Raw genomic sequence first — 23,695 nt, forward strand, 5'->3', positions numbered from 1 at the left:
TCTCTTCTCTGGCTGATATTACACTGCACCATGTTCCTCTAATGAAAAAAAACCTAAGTCCTCGTATACCTCTGATTTATACACAAACACTGAAAGGCACAGATCACAGGAGATTGCAGGGTGTGCGAAACAGGGAACATTTTAAAAATTCGTCACAACAGCAGCCTGCTGTTTTAACTAATTTCAGGAGGTTTCACAGCATGACACACAATCAGAACTATTTCAAACGCCTGAGTTTATTTTAAAGCAGGAATTATTTTTCTTTTTTCTTTTTTTCCAAGGTTTCTGGTGATGTTTGTAAGCGCTCCGAATGTCAGGTGGGTGAGATTCTGACTTGGCAAGTCTAAGAAAATGGCAACCATAACTGCAAAAGCCCCATGGGACCAGAGGAGAGAGAGAAAACAGAAAACGTCATCTTGTTTCTGAGATTTCAGGGAACAGGAAAAATAGAGTTAATGAGTTGTGTTCTGTGTTGTTTCTCTCAGCAGGAAAAAAAATAAATAAAAAAAACCTTTCAGATTCTGTTGCCAGATGCCACAGGGATCCAATAGGGCACAAAAAGCACAACAGAGATGAAAATGCATATAAAACCTTTGCACTACTTTTAAAACACGCCGAGACCCTGAAGGCATGTTGCGCAAGATAACTGTTGGCAGGACATGATAAAGACGAACAGTGTTACTCGGACAATATCGAATCACTGCTCCTAAACTTGTTTGATATCATCGCTATAGGATGCACCTTACACCTTTCTGCAGCTTCCACCTCCGAGGTTCAATTGTATCTGCCTCCGCCTGCACCTGATAATGTCAAGGTTGTAATTTAAGTGTGATTTTCTTGCTCTTGGGGGGACTGGAATGAAATTGCCATCATTACCAGCTTCCTGTCTGTGTATAGAGAGGCTTGGAGCCGACACGGGGTGCATTTCAAATGCCTCTGTGCGATCCCTCAGCCGCTCTGACAAGGACAGATCCCCACAGTGGCCGCTGGCAACAAAGTGTGGCGCCGCTTTGAGCTATAAATAAAAAAGGAAATAAAACACAAACAAAAGGAACATATGGATGGGGCTTGAAACACTTTTTTTGTGTGTGTTATTTCACAGGGATGCAGAGCTTTGCCGAGAAGCAGCCAGGACACGAAGGCAGGGCATGTTGCAGCAAAAGAGATGTCAAGAACTCAGAAGAGCTACAGTGATGATGAGGTTAGGTGACAGGGGTGCGAGCGGGAGCAGGGCGGTATAGACGTGGTCACCGGCCAGGCAATAATGCCCCGGAGACACGAGGGAGGTAAAAGGGATCCTGAGCTCTGACAGCACACAGCACTCACACATGCTAAAGCCCGGATGGGTTTAATACATGCCTCCGTTAACATTTATTCACAACCCGGAGTGATCGGTGCCGACCCCCGGCTGCATCTCTGTCAAACACATGTCCAGGCATGTGCAGACCTGAATTGCACATCGCTTGCAGGAGATGTCTGTAATGCAAGGGGAAGCTGCGTTTGAAAATAAACCGAGGGGAGGATAATAGAGATTGTCTCCAAAGACAAAAGAGGCTAAAAAAAAAAAGCCAGCCTCCTGTAAGACTGTGCTCCCTTTTTTTTTTTATTTTTTATAAGCAGTCAGCACAATGTCACCACGGCACTGAAACAACAATCTGTAAAGAAGGTGACTAAATATAACAGCATCCCGCAGAAATAAAAGCCACTCCTCCTCCCACTCCTCATCCTCCTTCCCTCATGGTCCAATTCAGACAGACGAGATGAGAGCTACACCAGATGTGTCATATAGGAAGCTGTTTTGCTACAAATTGGATGATTAACAGAGCCGCGCAGACGGCATCGAGGCCATTTGGCTGCGGCGCGCGGCTCACTGGAGAGTGATTGGCTTCGAGGGGCCGAGGGAGCAGATGGGACGGGGACACGGAGCTGGACCACAGCGACTGACTGTGCCTCCTCGGATCAGAGCAACGCTTTCCATTCCTCGTCGTGCCCCAGTGCTCGAGAGCGATTCCACACACAAACACGGGGGGGGGGCGAGAGAAAGAGAGGAAAAAAAAAAAGAAAAAAGAAGGTGGCTGCTGTGTTCCACGCAGAATTGCAGAGGCTTGTTCTTCATGGCAAGTTATCTCCGCCTTTAGCTCCACCCTCTTAACATTAATTATGCAGCTCAATGCAGCACTCCGAATCCCTGCTGCAGCTCACCCACACTACAATACTCTGCTGCCGCTCTCTCCCACTCTCTCTGCCACACACTGTGTTTCTCTCTTCCCCCCCCCCCCCCCCCCATCATGACCACAATCTCAAGCATCCACGGTTAAAGACAGCATTTTTCTTTTTTTCCTCCGGGCAACACCGTTGCAAAGGCATGACCATGGAAATGCTTTTTTTTTTTCTTTTCAAGAGAATCTGCAAGGTTAGATGTTCACGCAATCTCACACAGGGCAGGAAAAAAAATATCTACACATGTGAAGCTTCTTTTTCACAAGGACACGCAAGATGCACAAGAAATCTTAAGACATCCTCATTGGAATGAAAGGAATCAACAATTATCGTAACATCTGATACATTTTGATGTGAATGAATGCTGTCAATTCATTGCAAGGTGGTATTACTATTAGTCGCCGGGCAGCCTGACTCACTACCAGCACACACAGTCATTTATTTTTTTTATTTTTTGTGCTCTATCACTTTCGAAGCCTGCCGCAAATCAGAAACAAACACGGCCTGATATGAGGAGGCAAACACACTTAGCGGCTCAAACACCTGTCTGGCCCAGTTGTAATTGACTCAACTGCTCCTGAACGTGGCGAGAGACGCGTTCAGACCCCCCGTCACAGGAGACCACGCTACGCCTGTGAATCAGCCACATCAGCAAAGCCGAGGGGGGAAACCGGAGAACATACAAGGAGGGGAGCTCTTTCTCTCTCTCTCACGCTTCAGCCGTCCGACCCCCCTCCAGGGCAGGCAGTGGGACGGAAACGTAGCAACTGTTTATGGAAGCAGAAACGAGCATCTCCTTCGTTTCCTAGAGCTTTTCACATGATTAACATTCATCCCACATCTGCATGCATGTGTCTGAGTCCTCGCGTGTTTGTGTGCGAGGGAGAGAGTAGTATTGCCAAACGCTCTATAATTAATCCAAGAGAACTTAAGCGTGAGGCGACCGGGTGTGAGTCATTCATGCATCCTGCACACTGCTCGACTTAAAAAAAAAAATTAAAAAAAATTTTAAAAAAAAGGAACAAATAGTGTTTTTGTCTTTAAAAAATGTGCCCGGCGTCAGATGACGCTCTTTGCAGTTATTCATGGGATCATTATTTCTTCCTCGCCACCCTGCTCATCATCAACAACATGTCAAACCTCAGGCGTGCAAACAGCAGCTATTTAAGGGGGACATGCTGTCTGTCTTCCCATTGTCACCATTTCAATAAGTTCAATAATGTGTCCGTCTGTGTTTGCAAAAGAGGCTACAACTGGAACAAAAGCAAACGGCGAGGGCAGATGTTCCTGATGAGGAAAACATGGCCAGGGAAGGTGGAATGATTCAGCTGGTATCGGGTGAAGTGAATGTGTTACATGCTTACATAATCCAGGGGGAGCGTGAATTGACTATTCCCTCCCCTCTTCATGACAATGCGCTGGCAGGCGCAGGTCGCCTGTTTTGTCGTGTTTCGCTCCTTGAAAAGAAAAAAAAAAAAGAATCTGTGCACTATCAGCAGTCCAGAAAGCACAACAGCGGGTCAAAAGCCTCTTTGTGAGGTTGCTGTTCGTCAGCGGGCAGCCCTCTGTGCTGTGTAGCTCTGCTGCTGCAGGGGTCTTTTCAATGCCTGGAACCGGATGGTGAGCAGAGAACACAGCGGGGGCTGGGCACTGCAATGTACTGCAGTGCTCGTAGCTCTGCTATGCACACCCACTCTCTTCCAGTCTTGCTCTGCCTCTCTGACAATCTCTCCTTCACTCGCTCTATCTCTCGCCCTCTCTTGCCCGTACTTGTGTCGTTCGCCTTGCCTTCCCCCTCTTCACCATCCTCCCATTGCTTTTGTCTCTTTAATGCCAACGTTTCCGCACACACTCTCAAAGCTGACTGCAGTCCACGTGTTCGACGCGGTCTCTCATTTCCGTCATTTACACCATCCTGCTCCCCACTCACAGGGCAGAGCTGCAAAGATTAGTTCATCTTAAGCAATATTTTGATAACTGATTAACCATTTTGGTCACGTTTCAAGCAAAAACAACAGACATTTGTTGGTTCCGGTTTCTTAAATGTAAAGAACCAATCCTATTTTTTGTGTTTTAAATGATGGTAAATGAAGAAATCTTTGGTTTCTGGACTGTTGGGTGGACAAATGAAGCAATCTGAGGAGGTCATGTTGGTTCAGCATCGCCTGCAATCAATTAATCATAAAAAATAAACAGCAAAATAATCGATGGCGAAAATGTAGCCCTATTAGCACACACACTTACAAACACACTTACACAAATATATACACAAGTACATCCTGTAAGCTTTCCAAGGAGATGATGATGAAGTGTTCTGTCTTCCTGTCTGCGGAGGAAGCACACGCACACACTGTCCTTCTGACACCTTATGGTATTTATCACGGTGTCATTCACCTTCAACATCTGCCCAAACAACACAGAAGTCAGTCTATTTTCTGCTAGTTTGGTGACTTTTTTTTTCCTTTTTTACAGCACCTCCTCTCGCCCTGACACGGAGAGTTTGGGAACCATTCCTAACTGTAGTGTGTCACAGTGGCAGCCGCTGTTGCTCCGTTATGTTGCGTACCACCATCATTTCCTAAACGCCTGTGTCGCACAGCCTGGGACAGAGGGGTGTCATACACGGAGGATGAGCAATGACAAGCCCCGGCAGCTGCTCCCCTTCCTCCAAAAACCCCTAAAACTCTACTCTTATTGTACATCACCTATAGACATACGTAACCTTGGGAGGCAGCTTGCTAATCCCACCTACAATCTTTAGGATTTTACTGAAGTAAGTTCTTGCACATGGCCAGGGAGCCTGATTCAAGCGGCACCTAAAATACAGAATTAAAGTCGAGATTAGGAAATCGCAGGGTACAGGTCCGTGTGTTTAAAGCAGCCATCCGGTCTAATTAGAAGTGGCTGAATCTCCTCTGTCGCTCGCACTCTCCGTCTGTTTAATAGAGGGATACTGGCTAATTCTCGGGAGCAGCGAGGGGTCTCATTTCCGCTTGTCGTTAAAGAGCTGAGATTTCTGATTGAGTTTCTCGGTGCGCCGGCTGCGTCCCGCGGAGACACTTTCTTGGTTCCTCTCAACTGTGACATGAAAGCAGGCTTCGTGTGACAGCACAGGCTGCCGGTCCTCACTTTCAGACAATGTCGATTTACGTCTTTACAACCTTCTCGATTGTTTCTGAAGTATTTTCCGGGAGACATATTTAACAGCCACCATCAGCTGTCAGAATGTATGGTTCCGGTTTTTTAACAATATCATCCTTTTGATTATGTTTTGTCACCCCGATGGATCAGTGAAGGCCTGGCACAGTAATTACTTTTGTTGGCCAATATATTGATGGAAATCATCCCAATAAATTGAATTACTGTCACTTGAAGACCATTACATAATTGATATAATACAATTTTTTGGGCTCCGGAGCTTTGAAAGTAATCAACAGTGATTATTTGAAGCTTCAGTTGATGCTGGAGGGATTGCTGAGACTCATGTTTCTCTGTTTTCAAAGCGAGATGGATGGCATCGCTTCGTAACCTGCGCCTTTCAGTTTATATAAGGTTGTACATTTTTAAGGATTGTGCTATCCAACAGTATTGTTGTTTCTATAGTTATTTGTGAAAGGATAAACAACATTTTCCAAAAGGTTTGGTGTGTTTTATGCTATACGGATACCTACCCATCGATCCAAAATCTGAATAGCTGAATGATTTGTCCCAGCCAGAGCAAGCACACCTTTTCCTGCTCCTGCTCCAGCCCAAAATAGGCTTTTCTTCTTGTTCCTTCTGCTGAATGTTTGAGTCTCACTGTGTTGAGAGAGGTGTGTGTGCACAGTTTGACACTGGAAGGCTGTTAAGAAGTGTTCATCTTCTCTTATTTTCTCATTTATAATCCGATTTTAACGGGCCGGGGTACACGCATGCTTTGCGACATCTCAAAATCGCTTTGAAGCCGACGCTGGTCCAATATTCAAGAAAAACGGGAGAGAGTGGACTTCAAAGTGAAGTAGGAGACATCTTGTGTTTACCAGTGGAATTCCATATATCTATTCGAGCACTGGAATTGGAATGTAAAAGAAATGTTGACATACATGTATGTTTTTTAAAATGGCAATCCTGGAACGATCCCTTGACTTTGATACCCGTTCCTGAACGATACAGTTTTTCAATTTTATGGAATCTGTGATAACAAAAGCTTACATTACACAAACACATCATGAGCCCCTTCTCTGGGCCATAACCTTGAGTTTTTCCTGCATGCCTCGAGACAGTCAATCACCAGCACTACTCCATCTTGGCACAACAAGCAAGCTGCATGATTATTGGCTCACTAGGGCTGATTAGATTAACTCCTTATTTACTGTAATTTGGTATTGACTGACAGGACGTTTTTTCCATACTCGATAGTATTTGAGATCGGGTACCAGTGCCAAATAAACTATCAAAGTTTGATACCGAGCCCTTAACAAAACACTGATGACGTAAAAACACAACTAAAACAATACATAAGATGGACTCTCGGGCAGAAACTAAATCAAGGTCGGCAAAAATGATCGAAGTCGTGTATATATAAATATATTGAAAAGACAGATACAATAAGTTGGTAAGCTAGTGACTCTGACAGGTCTAGTTCCATGTGAGGTCTGACCTGAAGAGATTGAGCTGCTGCAGTCAGTTTCATCCCACACGTCGCTCTGAGCTTTGCAGTAAAAAAGAAGGCAGAACAAAACAAAACAAAACAAAAAACCCACAGTGCTGACACTCCCACCTGGAGCATTCAGTGGTAACACAGGTAGGACAATGGGGGAGTTCTTGTTTCTTTTTTCTTTTTTGTTCTTTAGAGGAAACAGGCAATAGATGAGTCTTCAGCACCTCTCCAGACACATGGCTGTGCTCTAAAATGGAGAAGGTGCATGAATAATGAAAAGTGTTTTCCTCATGCCTTCAACTGGAAAAAAAGTGAAAAAGACAGGGTGAGCACAGTCGACTGCAACGACCGACAGAGGGCTTGAAAGTGTGCACAAATAGACTTTCTACTGGGTCATGAGTGGAAATAGAAGAATTTGCTTAGCCTTAAACTGCCATCCCACCCTCATTACCAAACACTGGTCTGCTGCAAAGAACACAAAGGACGCTCCATCTGGAAAGCCTTCTCTCTGAGCTCTGTCCATGCTGCTGAAATGACTTACATTTCCTCCCCGGCCCTCTCGTTATCCCTGCATATAACTCTCTCCTGAATAATTGAAACCTTATTTAAAACCAGTTATTGGGATCAGTGATTCTGCTCAGGTTCAACGATGTCTCGTGCTCACATCGTTCTTCTCTTAGCCTTTCTTCTAGGTAATGTGGAAAAACCCCGGGACACGCTGTACTCTTTTATCCCGTCCAACGTCGCCTCTTCAGGGCACCCACACGAAATAAGTCCAATCCGTATTTCCTCCCATTTCTGCAGCAGGCCGACGTTTACAGACATTATCGGCAGAGAAAACACACAGTGCCCACTGCTGGACACTGTCGTATCTTCATTCACAAACGATGAAGGTCAGACTTCCAAAAAAAAAAAAAAAAGACAGTGGGAGGTAATAAAGAAACTGTGAATATGCTTTGGAAAGCTGATAATTAATGCATGATAATGAAAAAAAACAAGGTGTTAGTGTGAATCAGCTGTGAACAAAGAAAGCTTCTCACTCCTTTTGATGTTTGAGCTCATTTTGCCACATCTTCAGTGTATAAACACTCCACAGACATGATAATACCATTTTTTTTCCGCTTCTGTGATTCGTGTAGCCGTTAAGCTGCATTCCGCCCCAATCAGAAAGCCTACTTTTGCTGAAGGCGACTGAAAGGAAGTCCCACAACATGGAATAAACAACACACACACACACACACACACACACACACACACACACACACACAAAAACCCCTCATCATTAGGCTCCAACCCTATCAGAGCCAATTCCAGCTGTTATCTAAGCAAACCCCATTGATACCCAGAAGACAGACTAAAAAGGGGCTGCAGCACTGAGCAGGCTGAGCTTTATCAGCTAAAAAATAAAGGGGGTGGAAGCAAAACTTTACTCTTATCCCAACCTGGGGCGAGACATAAGTTCACATGGAAAGAAACAGACATTTGACAAAAGCTGGTAGATGTTTTTTGGTGGATGGATGCTGAGGCAGCTCTGCTCTGGGATGTAATGGGATACTGCAGCACTAGAGAACCGTGTGCACAGAAACTTGCCTAGAAGCGTCAGGGAGTCCCGCACTAACCTTCCCCCTCCCTCCCTCGCTCTCTCTCTCTCTCTCTCTCTCTCTCGCCTCCTCTCTGCCTTTTCCCTCTGCTATTTCTGCAGAGTCTTTAAACCGCAAAAGTAGAAAATCTGCGCACATTTTTGAGCGTCCATTGCATCTGAAAGGTCCAAACGAGGCAAATGATCGAGAGCACGCGCTGACAGAGAAGACAGAAACAACTTCAGAAGTGGAAAAAGAATTTAAAAAAAATAAATAAATAACAGCCCAGCATGCCGGGAGTAGCAGGAGAACACAGCTTCCCTTACCTTTCGTTGCAGGACGCTCTCCTCCAGACAACAAGCTCTTCTCCTTCTCCACAGTGGGCTCCGAGACACTTTGAGGATAGAGAGAGAAATGATCAATCTTCCTTCTTACTTTCTCTTATTTCCAGTTTTTCAGAATGAATAAGTCAAGGGGTTTTGGGGGGGTGGGAGTCTAACACACACACACACACACTCACACAGCCCCTCTTAGACACACCTTTACCCTGTCCTCCTGTAAACTCTGCCACAGATACACACACGCAGACACCCATTCAAATGCACCCCAAGACTGGAGTACACAAACTGATAAAGATCTGCTCAGGGGAGGGATGAACAACTACACACACTCACACACACACACTGCAGTTTCTCTTTTTTTTTCCTCCCTTCCTCTTGCCCACTCGCTCTGCTGCCTTTTTTTTTTTTCTTTCCGTGCTGTCTTTGCCTGCACCGTCTCCTGATTGGCTAAGCTGCTCTTCAATAACATAAGCTCTCTTCTTTAATTGGAAGGGGGCCAGTTATGTGGTGCACCAGAAGCCCTCCCGCCCAGCTCATCTCTCTCTCTCTCTTTTTTTTTTTTCCTTTTTTTTCCCCTAAGTGCCAGCGGAGAAGAATGCTGAGCTCTGCAATTTCATACGCATCGTGCAAAGAAAAAAAAGGGAATGGAGGCCGGGGGGGGGGGGGGGGGGGGGATGTGGAAGAGAGAAAACAGGGAGTGAGAGTGGGAATGGGGGGAGAGCATCGGTCGGGCGAATCAGTGGACCGCAGTGGGACAGGCAGAAGCTTGCATGGGGGGAACAAAGAGGCAACGGGGTGTTGGATGGGGCAGATTTTTTTGGGGATGTGGACGTGTCGAGGTGCGAGAGCGGGTCACGTGAAGGGAGATTTCCCTGCACTCACTTACTGCAGCGCGGCTAGGTGGCTCTGCTGCAGTGTGGAGTCTAATTGCCAGGCAAGAAGGGGGGATGGGAAGGGAGGTGGAAGAGGAGGAGGAGGAGGAGGAGGAGAGTGGGGGTTGGTTGCAGTGATGCTGAAGTACAGTCTCCCTGCCAGCCAGCCAGGATGTATGAAGGGGTGGGGGGGGGGGACAGGCAGGCAGCCGCAGTGTACAGCGGTTAATGCCTTCTCCTTTTTGAATTATTGAAGGTGCCCCAGAGGAGAGTGGGGAAGGGTCGCAGGCGGCTAACTACTGAGCACGTTCAGACAGTCTTCGCTGCCACCGAGGTTCATTTTAATTACTCGCACCTGAAGTACGTGTCGTCACATTATTAAGCGGAGCCCCCCACCCCCCTTTAGTTCAAGCATTTAATCCAACTAATGCAATCGGACCGCTTTGAGCCACAGATTGGGTTTCATTAGCTCTCTGCTTCCCACTTCAGGTTTCATGGCGTGTTAAAAGGTTTTTTTTTTTTTTTTTCCTATCCTGGAGAAAATGGATGTTGTGGGATTGACTTTGTGGTGTCAGGTTCCCCACCCCTCTTTCTTTTGACTCACATCTGGTGCGGAGACAATGTGTCCCGGCTGCACTGAAGTACAATACCCAAGCGGATCAATAATGGATCATACAAAAAAAAAAACCCTCAACCATCTGCAGAGGTTTCAATGAGAGCTCTAAAAGTTATATGATGGCCACAGGGAGATGTGAATGCACTGTTTGCTCAATCAACAATATAATTGCCTGGTGGATGAATGGGAGAGTAAAGAGAAACCTGATACTTCAGGCTCAGTGTTTAAAACCCCACAAGTTGTTAAACCAGAAGGGACAGGTAGACAAATCCCAGTAACATCTGGATGTAGATCAGTGTGTTTTGGAAGTAAATGACTGGTGACTGCAGATACAAAGCAGAGATGATCAGTAGAAATACGTCCCGTGTGCCTGCTACGTGTAGAATTTCATGAAGTCTATGTAGACTTTCATGTGCAACAAAGAAAGTTTATTTAAACAAAACATTTTTCATTGAAAAAGATAAAACATCGGGGCCACATGCTGTGGGATACAGAAAAGATACAGGAAAGTGTGTAAACTAAATATTACAACAAAAGTACTGCATCGATCATCTGCGCATGTTTTCCTTCATCACTTTGGTCTCGGTTTTCTCAGGAAGGCTGTAGACAGTGATGGAGATGTTTGTGTGTTTGAACACCTGTTCCAGTATCACGGACACTTTGTCCCACGCCAGTCGATCCAGGCCACAACCGATACTGTCGGAGAGAGAGAGAAAGATATACTGATTCACTGATTCAACAGTAAAGAGGAAACTCTTGTCATATTCAAGTAAATGAGTATATCTCGTATATCTCGTATAATACAACAGACGTTCAATACTAACTGATATTATTACATTTTAGCCATTTGTTAGCCTCCATATGGGTTGAATTTTGTTTGGCCAGATGTTAAAAAACCGCAAACCGCATTATTTTGTGTTACTTAGTGTATTATTCAAGTAACTGATGTTTATTGCTGATTTTGCATTGAACACAGATCATGTCAGTGATTAAAACAACTTTATGAGGGGAAAAAAAACATCCAACAGATTTCCTATATTATTAATGATTAACCATTAGTTGATTGTTAAGGAAGCCGACTATCAATTACAGAAACTGCTTAAAATTTGCATCCGTAACACACCGAGGCATTGATATTCTTGTTACTTCATTGCGTTCACAGTGAGACTTCATGTCCTCCAGGCTGCTCCTCAGGCTGTCATAGGTCGGTTTCTGGCTGGCTTTTTTCTTTGTGATCTGTGATAAAATAACAGGAGACCAACAATTACAGTTTCTTTCTTTTTTTTTTTGCATATTAGGGGAACAGTTCTAATTAAATGTCACATATTTACCAGGTAGTAGACAAAACGTCTGTCTCTTTTCAGTACAGCACACTGTCCTGGCTGCTTTCCTGTTTGGAATTAGAAAGAAAATTTAGAGTTCAAGAAACAAGAGTAAGGAACGCTTTCTTTTAAATCCCCTCAAACCTGACTGACCCACGGGTGAACAAGTCATTACAAATTCATGCAGTGCAGTACAACCCACAAATAAATTCTTTAAAATTTTAGTCACTCCCAAAGACACCAAAAAGGACACATTTTGGATAAATGTGTACGAAATGATGTGATGAGATGGCAGACTGATGAGATACATCACTCAAAATAACTTAGGGACATTGGGATATGAATGTGTATATGCATTATGTTCAGGGACCAACAATATTTACAAGGCAAAAAATCTGAATCCTCCTATACCCTAAAAGCATCCAACCAATTATTTCAGGTGGTACAGAATGAGATCATTTTTTCAACAATAGATCTGTGGACGAGAACAAAGAGCAGTTTCTCTGAGCTGAACAAAATAATTGCCTGGGAAGCAGTGAGACATTTTTCCCCCTCCACTGTAGATGTTTTTAATAGAAAGTCTGACTCACTCTGGTTCTTTAACTCCTCTAGCCCTTTGAACTTCTGTTTGAACATCACCGCTATGCCTGCCCCCATGCGGCAGTCCTCACTGATGCAGTGGGCCAGAGCCTGGTCCTCGGGGCAGGAGAACAGGTTCCCAGTGACATAGTTCAGTCTCCAGGTGTCTTCTGCTGGCTGGCCGGCAGGGGGCAACATTACACCGCGTGAGGAGAACGTAAACGTCAGAGCCACAGATAAAACACCAACTAGCGTCTGGGAGGACGATGTGTGTGACAAAAACACACTTTTTTAACGCATGTGAAACCAGGAAAAACAAGTGCAGGAATTTACCTCAGTTTTGTCCTTGCAGACTGGTTTCTTAAGCTCGTGCGACACTGACGACAATGAGCGCTGCATTTGTCCGGTGAGTTTTTTGAACGTGTACAGTCGTGAACAAGCATTAAAACAACGCGGGATTATCGGCATTCAGCTAATGCTAGCAGACGCGTTAGCTAGCATATCATGCGATGGGAAGGTGTCTCATAACACTTACAAACAGTTGACTGGAGGTTGTCGTTTTAATGGCAAATAAATGGACTTTCTGACTGCTTTTTTGCAGCTCAGTGGACCTGTCAGTCTGCAGGATGCTAACAGGAAGCCGTCTGTCCTCTCGCGAGAAAACCCGAGACTTTGTAGATGAGTGGCACTTCCTGAATGACAGAAAATGGCCAAAAGTTTAGAGGCTCCTGGGTCTTATCTTAGATTTAACAGGGGAAATCGGCTATATGGGTTATGTGTTGCGTATATTAACAGTTAACTCATAAGCCATGAATAAACTGCTTATTTGAGTTTTATATTGTTTGTATATATTTAAAGAAGCACTGAAACCAACCTTGAAAACCAAGAAATTGTCCTTATCTGTCTTTGGATCTGTCATTACATTTATAGATGTTTCCTATAAATATAAATAGCCTACTTTTTTAAATTGAATTAAACTTCACTAGCAAAGTTAATTGTTTATTTCATGCAATACATCTGATTTCTGTTAAACAAAACAGGCAGTGTGAAACCAGTATATATTCATGTTGTTTATTGTTTTCAAAAGACCCCCCCAAAACCATTACAGGTGTTTTTATTTACGTTGTTTGTTAATATTAATGTCACATTACTAAATGCTGGTCAGGTTTTAACTTTGTCGTGCTATGATGGGAATATTTGTGAGAGCCACTCACTGAGAGCACCAATAATATGCAAAAAAGTTTCAAGTTTTCCCGAAAGGTGCAACAAAACTGTGAGAGAGAGAGAGGAACCAATCTCAGTCTGTACATGGCTCCACACAGCTCTGAGAAGAGGTCTTGTCATCCTGAGTAAGTCAAAACACCTCTTAATGGTGGAACATGTTTGTGTAAGGGCTTTCAGTATGTTTATTGAATAACTTATATGCTCATTTTAATGACACAGGTGAAAAAAAGAAGAGACAGTAAGCACCTTATGGCTGCAGTGTCAATAAAGTACAGACCTAAACAGACCTACTAGACCATAAATTGTCATAAATAATGTAATGTAACTAATGTTACAGTGCAGAACCTGAAACACAAAGCCAATATGCAAGCAGAATATAGTGAAACAATGCCAGGATGACAGTGGTGTTGTCTCCTTTTATATACATTAAACCGCCGTAGGTACAAAATCACGGCATGATTTGACACACATAAATGATATGTGTACATGGTAGACTGACAATCCATGTTCCAGCCTTAGTCCTTACTCCAAGTCGGAACTGCGCCGTCGATCGGTCATCCAGTCCCCAGGGTTTACGTCCATCTGCAGCATCTTCATCACCCACTTGTCCCTCCGCGCTCCGTCAATGAACTCATCCAGAGAAAGCTCCCCTGGATAATGAGGGGCGGTTATTCTTTGGGCTTATTTCATACACATCTCCATTCCTTAACTTATCTTTTTAGTAAGAAGATGCACCTTTCCAACAATGAACGGTGGAAATTTCACATTTACACACTCCACAAAGCCATTACAGCACTTTGACATAGACCATGTGAATCATTAGCAAACCATTGCTTCTACTAAGCTGTCAGAAAACTGTTGGAAACACTCACCGTCTCCATTCTCATCGACCAGCTCAAATATCCTGTCAACCACTTGGTCTGGGGTCAGCAGGTTGCAGTCTTCATCCAGCTCTCCGTGGCAGGCTTTCTTCAGTCGATAAATAGACTGAGAGTGACAGGAAAGGAGTACGTTAAAGTGACTCTGAGGTTGACTCTGTTTAATTATAGCCCACTGATTTATCTTGAAAGATGTTCTGAAAGCTTTACAGATCAATAGCAGCATATTATAGTGACTGTGAAATGCTGAATATTACCTCCACAATTTCAAGAAGCTCCGTTTTGTCAATGCATCCGCTTCCATCTTTATCGTACATTTTGAATGTCCATTTAAGCTTATGCTCCAGTTTACCCCTCAGGACTAAGTTCAAGGCTGCCACATACTCCAGAAAATCGATGGTGTTGTCCTGCACACATGAAGAGAAAGACTTTAAATTTTACAAACGGGCACTTGGACGGAAAATGTTTATGTACTGCAGCATACTAGATACAATCTGATGAGTCTTTTTTACTATCAGTACTGATTTATCAGCTTATTACTTTTTTTAATGAATTGTTTTTGCGATGAAAAATAGTGAAAAAAAAACATTGCAATTTCCCAGGAGCCCAAGTTCATGTGTTTAAATTACTTGTTTTTTTAATTACCCTTTCAACTACAATCATCAAAGCATCAAAAATGTCTATGCACAAGGCTTATACTTCCACACAACAGAGGTTTGTACTTACGCCGTTCTTGTCAAAGGCTCGAAACATGTTTTCAATGTAATCTGCAGCCTCTTTGTTTTCGGTAACGCCAAAAAAGCTCTTGAACTCGTGCATGAAAAGAGTTCCACTCGGGCATTCCACGACAAATTTTTTGTACCATTCCTGCAGCTCTGCCACATCAATTTCCTTGTCTGGGTCACAGTCCTCGCTCAGGCGCTGACCCATTGTGGAAGGTTTTTTTTTTTTGGTTTTTTTCTGTAACCCCCTGTTTGACCTAGGTAACTATTTTTAAAGCTCTCCTCTACATTACAGAATCCACAAATGTGAGTCCTCTGTTACTGAAGTAAACCAAATTGATTAAAAAAGTCCATGCAAGCTGAATTGTTCTTTGGCTCTCTATTGTGGCAAATCCCCTCTGGAAGTGAGGATGAGACAGTCTGTTATGGATCACATGGTAAGGGATTTGATATGGGCACCTGTCAAAATCAATCAGATCATGTCAGGATTTCCTTGTGGTCCTGCTTCAACCTATCCTAAATGTACATCTAGTACATCCACTGTGTTATTGTTTGTTATGAAACACACGCCCTAATGACAGGTTTATCTATAATCTATAATCATCATTCTCTATTATTAATATATTTGCATGGTATGACATTAACTACTGATGTGTGTGCCAAGGTAAAGTCAGGATTAATGGATTTATACTAGTTACTGACATTTAAAGTCTGGGATGGTCTAATGCTTTTAGTTGCATTGTGGGAAATGTAGGATTCATCATTTCTGAAAGAGCTTCACTTAATAATAAGTGAACAAAAAAGTCTTTATATCACAGCCACCGCTGCTTCGATTTTGACAGTTCTTTGTTCATCGATCTCTATTCCTTTCCCCAAAGGAATAATAAATGGCTGATGTACTCCTTTAAATAATCGTACCCAGTATTCCCACATGCTCCTGACCAGTTTTGTGATTCACACAGGCCAAGTGTTTAGTTATCGCTGAAAGCTCTGACCTTCAGGTTATTTACTGCAACCCATGATTACTGTTTACAGGCCTGCTTTAGACTCACTGAAGCCTATAATAAATGTGTTGTGGCTAAATTCACTAATGATGGACATTACATTTTAACCTCAAGAGGCCAATTATATTTGGGAAATGGGTCAAAACATCTAGCGAGCTATCTGGCAGTGGAGTCTGCCAATGATTTGCAGTAACTACAGTCAAATGATAGCCATTGTTTACAGGTGAAAGGTCCGCCTGGTCCAATACCCTCCTGGTCCACAATATGTGCTGACGGCAGGGACAGTGATAATCTTGGCTTACAAGTGTCAAGGCCATCTAAGCTGTCTCTGGATGATGTCCTCCACCCGATTAAAATGACTAACACCTCCAGTTCTTACACAAGAGTTATTGTAAATCTCAACCATATTTTATTTTATCCAATTATCAGTTTCCTGTACCCAGACAGGGTCTAATTAGGATTCACCATTTCTGTACCAGTGGCTCACTTGCATTGACAGGACTGACTGTAACTTTAATTCGTTGTGTCATGTCTATGACACCTCCACTTCCCCCACTGTCAGGCCAGAGCCATGCTAGTGGCCATGCAAGCTACTTTAGCTAAATGCTCAAACAAGTACGCTAACAAGCTTACAATTGTCCCTGTGTTGTTAGCATTGCAAACAGAGCACAAAATTAAGTTGAGCTGGCTGATGGGGATGTTGCAGGGTCATAAACCAAAGAAATTGACTGAATTAAATATTGACCTGGTGATGGTGCCAGATGAAAAGTCAGGAGATCAAAGTTATTACAACTGGAACAGGTGAGTGTATACAATGTCTCAGCAAACTACCAAATCAGAAGGTTCAGTAACAAAACTAAAAAGCCACCATGAAGAACCCAAAAGTTTTATACTCCAAATCTCAAAGGGAGAACACATCCAAATCTTTAGGGCAAAGTTGAGGAATCTCAGCTTCAACAATGTGCGGTGGCCATGTCAATAAACATCCCAATGTTGTTGTGTTCATCAGGGCATCTCTGACTATACTCTGATGTTTGTAAGCTCTGGTGATTCCAAGATGAAGGCCCAGATCTTTGTGTATACCACCTTTGTATGTGTACATATTCAGTGCTGTAATTATATGACTTTGGTTGAGCACCACATTACTGGGAGGGCGTATCTTTTTAAAGATCTAATTAACCTGAAGGTGGCACTAGAGGAAAAGTCATTGGATCACAAAGGATGTTGGAGTGTGTGCCCTCTAGTTATTAGAGAACAGGACTATCAACAAGCATGGTATAATGCTAATAACTAGGATATAGTGAACATTAGCTCATTAACTGTAAATGGCTAATGATGCACCATGTTTGGTATGATAATTGAAAGCTATTGTGTACAATTAGCATGTCAGCAGTGAAGTCAAATTACAACTGAAGACAGCAATCTTAGTGTCAGAGCTGAACCTACTGTTTGACAAGGGGTTTCTGAAGTGTGGGGGCTACTGATGGGTTAACACTCAGACAGTCACACTTAAAGCGTGTCTAAAAAGGTAATTTCACCAAGAGCTGGCCCTCATTGTTCAGCAATTATGAAGCATCCCCGGATTAGCAACTCAAAAGAACAACTCCCTTAATGTGAACTGAGCAAGCCACACTTTAAATTTTTAGCATTTATTGCTTTCCATGAATACTATGATACAAGCTCAAGCATTCAACTTCCAGCGATTCTCAGTTCTACGAAGGCAGTGGACATGTATTACAAGTCTACAAAAACTGATTTACAGGTACATACTGTAAAAATTCAAGCTATCAAAAAGAGACATTTGCACAACAAAAGGTATGACATACAGGAAGTGTAAAAGTACCTTGTGATCTTTTGACTGATTTTTTGATGCAGAAATGGCTTCCCTTCAGCCAAACAAATGTTAGATCTAACAAAACTGGCAAAATTGTGTTTGTGTTGGCTTCAAATGGTGACAAAAGCAAAACTTTTACATTTGTAACATCCTTAATCAGGTCAATGCAAACAAGTGCAATATAATGTTAATAAGGAATACAATATATGGTATGTGCTTCATAGAAAGAGCGAGTGGACATCCGTGAAGTGTTGCTTCACATTCTTAATGGCATGTGTCCTCATTCAACTGGACAGACACACATTAATCAGAAAGATGGTGAAAACAACTATGCTAATGCCAAAACAGCTCATGTGGAGTTTATCATTTTCGGAATACATGCCAAACGACAAATGAAATCATTGAATACATCCGTTATCAAGGTTAAACCATAATGCTCAGATATAAAAATCAGGAAAAAATATTAGAAAAACTTTTAGTCAACAGTGAAAAAAGCAAAGTCTCCATAATCTTCTTTAAATCATTTCCTTCCAGTTTAAAGACCAGGGGATGTGTGGCCATGAGTAGTTAAAACTGAAGAGAACAAAAAGATCCCTCTGTGAAGAATCTCCAAGTCCACATCGCTCCTGGTCCTGAAGTCAGGGTCTTCAGTGCTACAGCTATACCCTTGGTGTGGTATCATACAGTGTAAAAAATAGTCAGTTGGCAAGCCGGGATTTAAGTTATTCATGTTCCTCAGGCTCTATCGCTGTCTCTGCACTCTTTGAACTGTCAGCGTCGCCCTCTGTTGACAAGTCAGGTGAATTACTAGAAGAAGGCGTCTGCTTGTCACTGGGCAAGCCCTCTCCATCACTGCTGCTGCTGCTGCTCTCTCCATGATCCTGCTCAAAGCTTGTGCTCTTCTCTGACGGAGCAGGCTGCTCAGGTTGATCCACACTGCTGTCAGTCTCCGTACTGCTGATATCCCCCGTCTCAGATGACTCTTCTTCCCTTTCGGAAGGTTCTTCCTCTGTTTTGCTGGGTTCTGAAGACCAGAGTAGACAACATTAGGACTACAGCTAAGTATTATTTCTACTAGTCATTGATCTGCCAAAATACTTCGCAAATAATTCATTAGTTGTTTCTTTAAAAAATGTCTGAATATAATTATTACAAATTCCATAAAGAAATGTCTTGTTTTGTCCGACCAGCACACCAAAACCAAAAGATACTCAGTTAGCTATCATGAGCCTTATCTGCACAGGACTAATATTGCCACTCTTATTTACTATAATTTATTGACAGTTATCCCTGATATGATGTCAGGGCATAAGTGTAACATCAACATTTCAGAAGCCGAGCATCTGTTCTACAGCAGCCACAATCATAATATCGTTAAGAGATGTTTTGCTCACTTTCTGCATGAGTTTGAAGCACAAATACACATCTGCTGCTCATTTAGTTCAAGTAACGGATGCTTCTCTGTCACTCATATAACCGATCTCATCAAACTTCTGTTCAACATATGAGCTGTGATAAAATGTGGTACTTGTTTGGCTGTCTGATGACAGAAAACAGATGCTGATTAAAATGCGCACCCAAATCACAATGCTGCCCATTTACACAGGACTAGTATTAAGACCTCTCTGGCTGGCAAAATATGGTGGGCAATTTGCTGTGGAATCAATACTTTACAAATTACAGACAGGGCAGATTCGCACTGATTTAAGACATAAAGACCTCCTATGCACTAATTGCAAATTACTAAAGGTCCTGAGGTAATGATAGCCTGTGCATAATGGGATACAGAAAGACTCAGATTGTCCTCTGGTAGCCTAACACTAAAAGTAAAAGTGTCTGAAGCAATGTCAGGGTTTAAGTTAAAAATAAATGATAAAATAGTCCAAAAATGTGCTTCGGAACAGTTGCACAGTGAGTGAAACAGTCACTGTAGGGCCTGCATAAACAGCTGTATTGAATAAAATCACACGTATCTGTTTCATCAGATGTGTGAGACAGGCAACTGTGAAGTGACACAGCCTCAATATTGCTGCTGAAGAACCCAACAAAACCTGATTTTACTGCTACACCATCTATGACCAAAACGACACAAAATATGGCACAATGTTTTTTTGTTCTGTTTTTTTTTAAGGTTTACCTGAGCTACAGCATAGCGGTCTGTCTATGAAGTCACCACACTGTTACTAAAACACTTTAATCCTTAAGTATACATTCGTCAACCTGAGTGAGGGTGAGTTAAACACTTACCACGATCCTCTGAAGTAGCAGGTGTGTCACAAGGTGTTCCACTGTCATCCTCTTGACTGCAAGAGTCTTTTGAAGACTCCAGTGTCTCCGACGAGCTCTCTGACCCTTTACAACAAGATGACTCCTTCTCTTCACTTCCTGTTTCATCCTCTTCCTTTTCGTCAAACTTGAGCCTCTTGACCTCATGTTTGTCAGCATCAGAATCCTCCTCCTCCTCCTCTTCGTCATCCTTGCGATGTTTGTTCTTTATACCGCTGTTTGGGGTAGTTTCGCCTTCTGAAGGCGAGGAATCACTGCTGTAATGAAAGAAACATGAATCAGTCAAGCAAATTATACACATTAAATTAAAGAAATTAGTGCATGTATTCTTTTCAAAGATAAAATTTCAAGAACATCTGCTTAAGGATGAAATGTGCTTGGTGTATATTGTCTGTGTTTTAATTAAAAATATTGAGAAGAACACTGAACACTCGCTCACAGTGACACTACACCTTTTTCAATTACCTGATTGGGTGTTCCTCCACCTCCTTTGTGGTTGGCTCTGGCTCTTTACTGACAGGACATTCAGGGAGCCCATTGGTCGAAAGCAAATGACAGCTTGAGAGCTTTGGTCTGCAGAGTGGTTTTGGTGTGCCTGGGCCATTTACATTTCGACTGCAAAAAAAGGATATAACCATATCTTACCCAAGTCATTACACGATGGCAAATCAGCAGAACTGCTGAGACCCAAACTGATAATGACAAATCTGCCCTTACTATAGCCTTGTGGATTTTTAAATATTTGTCTCTGAACTAATTTAATTTTCCAATTTACAGGTGTATGAGGCACTTTTAGATTTGTGGAAGTCAGTCATTAACAAGTATGTGGCTCCCACCTGTCTGAATACAGAGAAGAGTTACCAGGAAACATCACTCCATTCATTCTGTTTACACTGGATGCCCCATTTTTCCTTCGAAAGAAGTAGAAAGGCACAGAAACAACTGGCTGTTAATTGTAACTTTGTAAGTGTGACTGGATATGAAACTTCAAGGGAGCTGTCAATGTGCATCAGAAGCAGCTTAACAGAAATACAACAGCCAGCAGAGCAAAGGGTGCAAAAGCTCAACAGCTCATTTACTTACTCTGATGTGGGGTACACACAGCTGACCACCATTACGTTCTGCAAAACATTGAAAATAATACACACATATATTAGAATGTAATTTAAAGCCATGGAACAACATGTTTAAGTCAGTATTTGTCAATATTTTTTATCTTGCGGAGAAAAACTTTGCAAACGATTGCACAAAGAAATGCAGTGTGGTTGTCACCTTCTCCAAACCCATGAGAAACTTGTCTGTTCCTGTATAGTTGCGCTTGGGGTCTGTAAGGAGTTCACATAGACGCTGGATGGTGAATGGGATTCTGGAAAAGACATCAAAAGATATGTCTGGGATTAACCACACAGCCATCTCACGCCGGCATCAACACTTTCTAAACCTGGCAGCACTGGGGTGTGAGCAACCTGGAAAGGCATGGTAAATCCCAGTCACACCTGGTCACAAGTGCTGACATGAAGGATGAATCATTACCGTTCTTCAAACATGCTGCATCTGACTGATGCACCAAGGAGAAAATTAGTTGTTTCCAATTTGTTTTGCTGCTTGAAGCTATTCCAACTATTTTTTGACTCCAGATCCAAAAGAACTCATTTTCATTGTCAAATAATTAAGTTATTTTGTGAAGCGGAAATTCAACAAGAATATTTTTAGGAGTGAGGACAAAATGTGTTAAAGCAAATAGATTTTTGTGAGAGTCACATGCAAATGAGAGAGTACAATACGCATGCAACTGTGACGCAGATCGAGATGAATGAAGTTCAACCCACAATGGTCTTGATATTTTACATGTTTTACATTAAATGTAAGTGTTTTCATTCAGTTGATAACACTAAAGAAAGACAGCACTAGCAATGTTGTGGACAGGAACTGTAAAAAGTGCTGCTACATTAATTATTGTTGTATGTGGGTGTGCAGAAGGATTTGTTTACAATTTGCACAGTGGCTTATTATAAGCTTATAGCTTTACTCACCCATTGTAGCCATCAACTATTTTCAAGATCCTCTCCTTCATCTCTTCGAAAGGAACATAGTCGACGTTGGGATTATGCGGTCCTCTCTGTTCTGGTGTTGAAGCGTGGAAATCATCCATGACTTTTTCCAGCTTAAACATGAAGTAGGTTTTGAACTGTGACCATGGGATCCTGGAAGATAGAGATAAGAGTTTGTGAAAACCCTGACAAGGATTTGTTGAAGCTTTCATGTTTGGTGTGGACTACTCACAGTGGCTGCCCTGTCTTGGCCACATGACACAGGAACTGTTCAAGGACAGGACAGGTATCTTTCTTGCCTTTCTTCTCGAAATCTGTAAATGCCCACATGAAAAACAGAAGAATTAGTTTATTGGTAATGGCATTTACTTAAACGAAATGCATAATATGACCCCAGCTGAACCAAACAGTGCTAGTACCTGCATTAACTTTACCCTAAAATAACTCAACCCAACCATATGAACATAAGAGATTATTACGTGTGGAAAAATGAGGGGAAAGTATTAAGTTCTGTTTAGTTTCAGGCTACTCCTGGCATATCAACTGTAACGTTAGCATTGATTAAATTATTACAAAGTCTCTATTAAGAGCTTCGCCAAGTTAAAATATACCCAATACTGAAGAAGACAAGTTGATCGCCACCTCATAAAATCGTCTAACACCAGGTTAGGTCAACTAATTGTAAAGTTCCTGTAAAAGTTAGTAAGTTAGCATGTTTGCTGTGACGTTAACCAGCTAGCTGTTTACATAACCTCGAAGTACCCTTAAGAGAAGTGATGGCTCAAAAGTGTCAAATGTGACCAACTCGTTTCTCGCTGACATAACATACACTAGCAAGGCCAAATATAGGCTGCTCAAATTGTCCCTAAATGCCTCCTCCGAACGATACTCGTTGTTGGTAAGCTAAGTGACGGCAACGCGCGTAACGTACTTAGCGAACGTTACAGATTTTTGTGGAGGCAGCGAGAGAAATGTCAAAACCCATTCACTAAAAAAAATCAGACATTCATTTAGAAAACTGTAAATATTGCCTTGAAACGCTTCCAATAAGGCGTCGATGTCCATAGCTGTGTCAGGCACTAGCAGGAAATACTTGCTAGTTAGCAGTAGCAGGTAGCAGCCAAACAAAGCTGGCCGTGAGCACTGCGCATGTCTGAAATGACGTAGTCACATATGCGGAAGACGCGTCCCAGTTTAGCCCGAGATCAACAAAGCACTTGAATGACCCCTTAGCGACGAAACAAGTCCCCAGAATTTAAATATAGTTTGCTGTAATAGCGCGAACAATCATATTTCCAGTTAAGGTGTGTGCCGACCTCAGTGACAGAAACTTCTGGGTCGTTCTGGTGCGCTGTTGACGCCGCAGGCAGTCAGCGGGTGTCATCGTTTTTTTTTGTTTTTTTTTTTCTGTTGTGACGGCGCAGACCGGTGAGGCGACCAATGAGTCAGCAGCTGATCGCGGTTAAATTTACCTGACGAACCTATAAATACCGATCGCAGCCCCGGTGGGAACATCTGTGTTGCTTG

The 23,695-nt window shown here is 42.6% G+C and overlaps 4 protein-coding genes across 8 annotated transcripts in view; all 4 read right to left on the reverse strand.

Annotated features, from left to right (window-relative positions):
* The window catches only part of LOC119022623 (synaptotagmin-2-like), a 69,489-nt gene extending 60,388 nt beyond the window's left edge, over window positions 1-9,101 (reverse strand). Inside the window, exons 1-2 of one of the 2 annotated variants that reach the window (XM_037103707.1) lie at window positions 8,980-9,101; window positions 8,766-8,833 (exon numbers count right to left, since the gene is read on the reverse strand). The gene's annotated coding sequence lies outside the window, so the exon portion shown is untranslated. The remainder of the gene's footprint in view (window positions 1-8,765; window positions 8,834-8,979) is intronic. The other variant, XM_037103705.1, reaches the window with a different exon arrangement.
* Window positions 9,102-10,674: 1,573 nt separating this feature from the next.
* oard1 (O-acyl-ADP-ribose deacylase 1) lies at window positions 10,675-12,670 on the reverse strand. The gene is made up of 5 exons (XM_037103708.1): window positions 12,503-12,670; window positions 12,181-12,346; window positions 11,600-11,658; window positions 11,392-11,504; window positions 10,675-10,964 (listed from the first exon to the last, which is right to left on the reverse strand). Exons 1-5 carry the CDS (start codon window positions 12,635-12,637, stop codon window positions 10,817-10,819), a joined length of 621 nt encoding a protein of 206 aa, XP_036959603.1. The 5' UTR covers window positions 12,638-12,670; the 3' UTR covers window positions 10,675-10,816.
* A 314-nt stretch (window positions 12,671-12,984) lies between these two features.
* On the reverse strand, window positions 12,985-15,443 carry guca1b (guanylate cyclase activator 1B). Its single transcript, XM_037103709.1, has 4 exons — window positions 14,998-15,443; window positions 14,529-14,678; window positions 14,266-14,380; window positions 12,985-14,043 (listed from the first exon to the last, which is right to left on the reverse strand). The coding sequence occupies exons 1-4, from the start codon at window positions 15,199-15,201 to the stop codon at window positions 13,916-13,918; spliced, it is 597 nt and encodes a 198-aa protein (XP_036959604.1). The 5' UTR covers window positions 15,202-15,443; the 3' UTR covers window positions 12,985-13,915.
* A 2,187-nt stretch (window positions 15,444-17,630) lies between these two features.
* Window positions 17,631-23,619, reverse strand: LOC119022931 (serine/threonine-protein phosphatase 4 regulatory subunit 2-like). Of its 4 annotated transcripts, none has more exons than XM_037104405.1 (9): window positions 23,485-23,619; window positions 22,401-22,482; window positions 22,151-22,321; window positions 21,390-21,483; window positions 21,201-21,238; window positions 20,954-21,028; window positions 20,583-20,732; window positions 20,079-20,374; window positions 17,631-18,855 (listed from the first exon to the last, which is right to left on the reverse strand). In XM_037104405.1, the coding sequence occupies exons 3-9, from the start codon at window positions 22,288-22,290 to the stop codon at window positions 18,554-18,556; spliced, it is 1,095 nt and encodes a 364-aa protein (XP_036960300.1). In that variant the 5' UTR covers window positions 22,291-22,321; window positions 22,401-22,482; window positions 23,485-23,619; the 3' UTR covers window positions 17,631-18,553. The 4 variants fall into 4 exon arrangements, with proteins under 4 accessions (XP_036960300.1, XP_036960298.1, XP_036960297.1 ...); XM_037104403.1 differs by lacking the exon at window positions 23,485-23,619 and adding an exon at window positions 23,200-23,379 and having other exon boundaries at window positions 20,079-20,371; XM_037104402.1 differs by lacking the exon at window positions 23,485-23,619 and adding an exon at window positions 23,200-23,379.
* Window positions 23,620-23,695: the final 76 nt, after the last annotated feature.

The sequence above is a fragment of the Acanthopagrus latus genome, chromosome 7 (assembly GCF_904848185.1).
Source record: "Acanthopagrus latus isolate v.2019 chromosome 7, fAcaLat1.1, whole genome shotgun sequence".
In the NCBI taxonomy this organism is placed as follows: domain Eukaryota; kingdom Metazoa; phylum Chordata; class Actinopteri; order Spariformes; family Sparidae; genus Acanthopagrus; species Acanthopagrus latus.

Coding starts and splice junctions, on each gene's coding strand:
- oard1 (XM_037103708.1), bottom strand. CDS start 12,637: ATGCCGATAATCCCGCGTTGTTTTAATGCTTGTTCACGACTGTACACG. Junction 11,659..12,180: donor AGAGGAGTTAAAGAACCAGA/GTGAGTCAGACT, acceptor AATTCCAAACAG/GAAAGCAGCCAGGACAGTGT. Junction 11,505..11,599: donor GACGTTTTGTCTACTACCTG/GTAAATATGTGA, acceptor ATTTTATCACAG/ATCACAAAGAAAAAAGCCAG.
- guca1b (XM_037103709.1), bottom strand. CDS start 15,201: ATGGGTCAGCGCCTGAGCGAGGACTGTGACCCAGACAAGGAAATTGAT. Junction 14,381..14,528: donor AGCTTCTTGAAATTGTGGAG/GTAATATTCAGC, acceptor TGTCACTCTCAG/TCTATTTATCGACTGAAGAA. Junction 14,044..14,265: donor GGTCGATGAGAATGGAGACG/GTGAGTGTTTCC, acceptor CTCATTATCCAG/GGGAGCTTTCTCTGGATGAG.
- LOC119022931 (XM_037104402.1), bottom strand. CDS start 23,233: ATGGACATCGACGCCTTATTGGAAGCGTTTCAAG. Junction 22,483..23,199: donor CTTATTGGAAGCGTTTCAAG/GCAATATTTACA, acceptor GGGCATTTACAG/ATTTCGAGAAGAAAGGCAAG. Junction 18,856..20,078: donor TGCTACTTCAGAGGATCGTG/GTAAGTGTTTAA, acceptor TCTGGTCTTCAG/AACCCAGCAAAACAGAGGAA.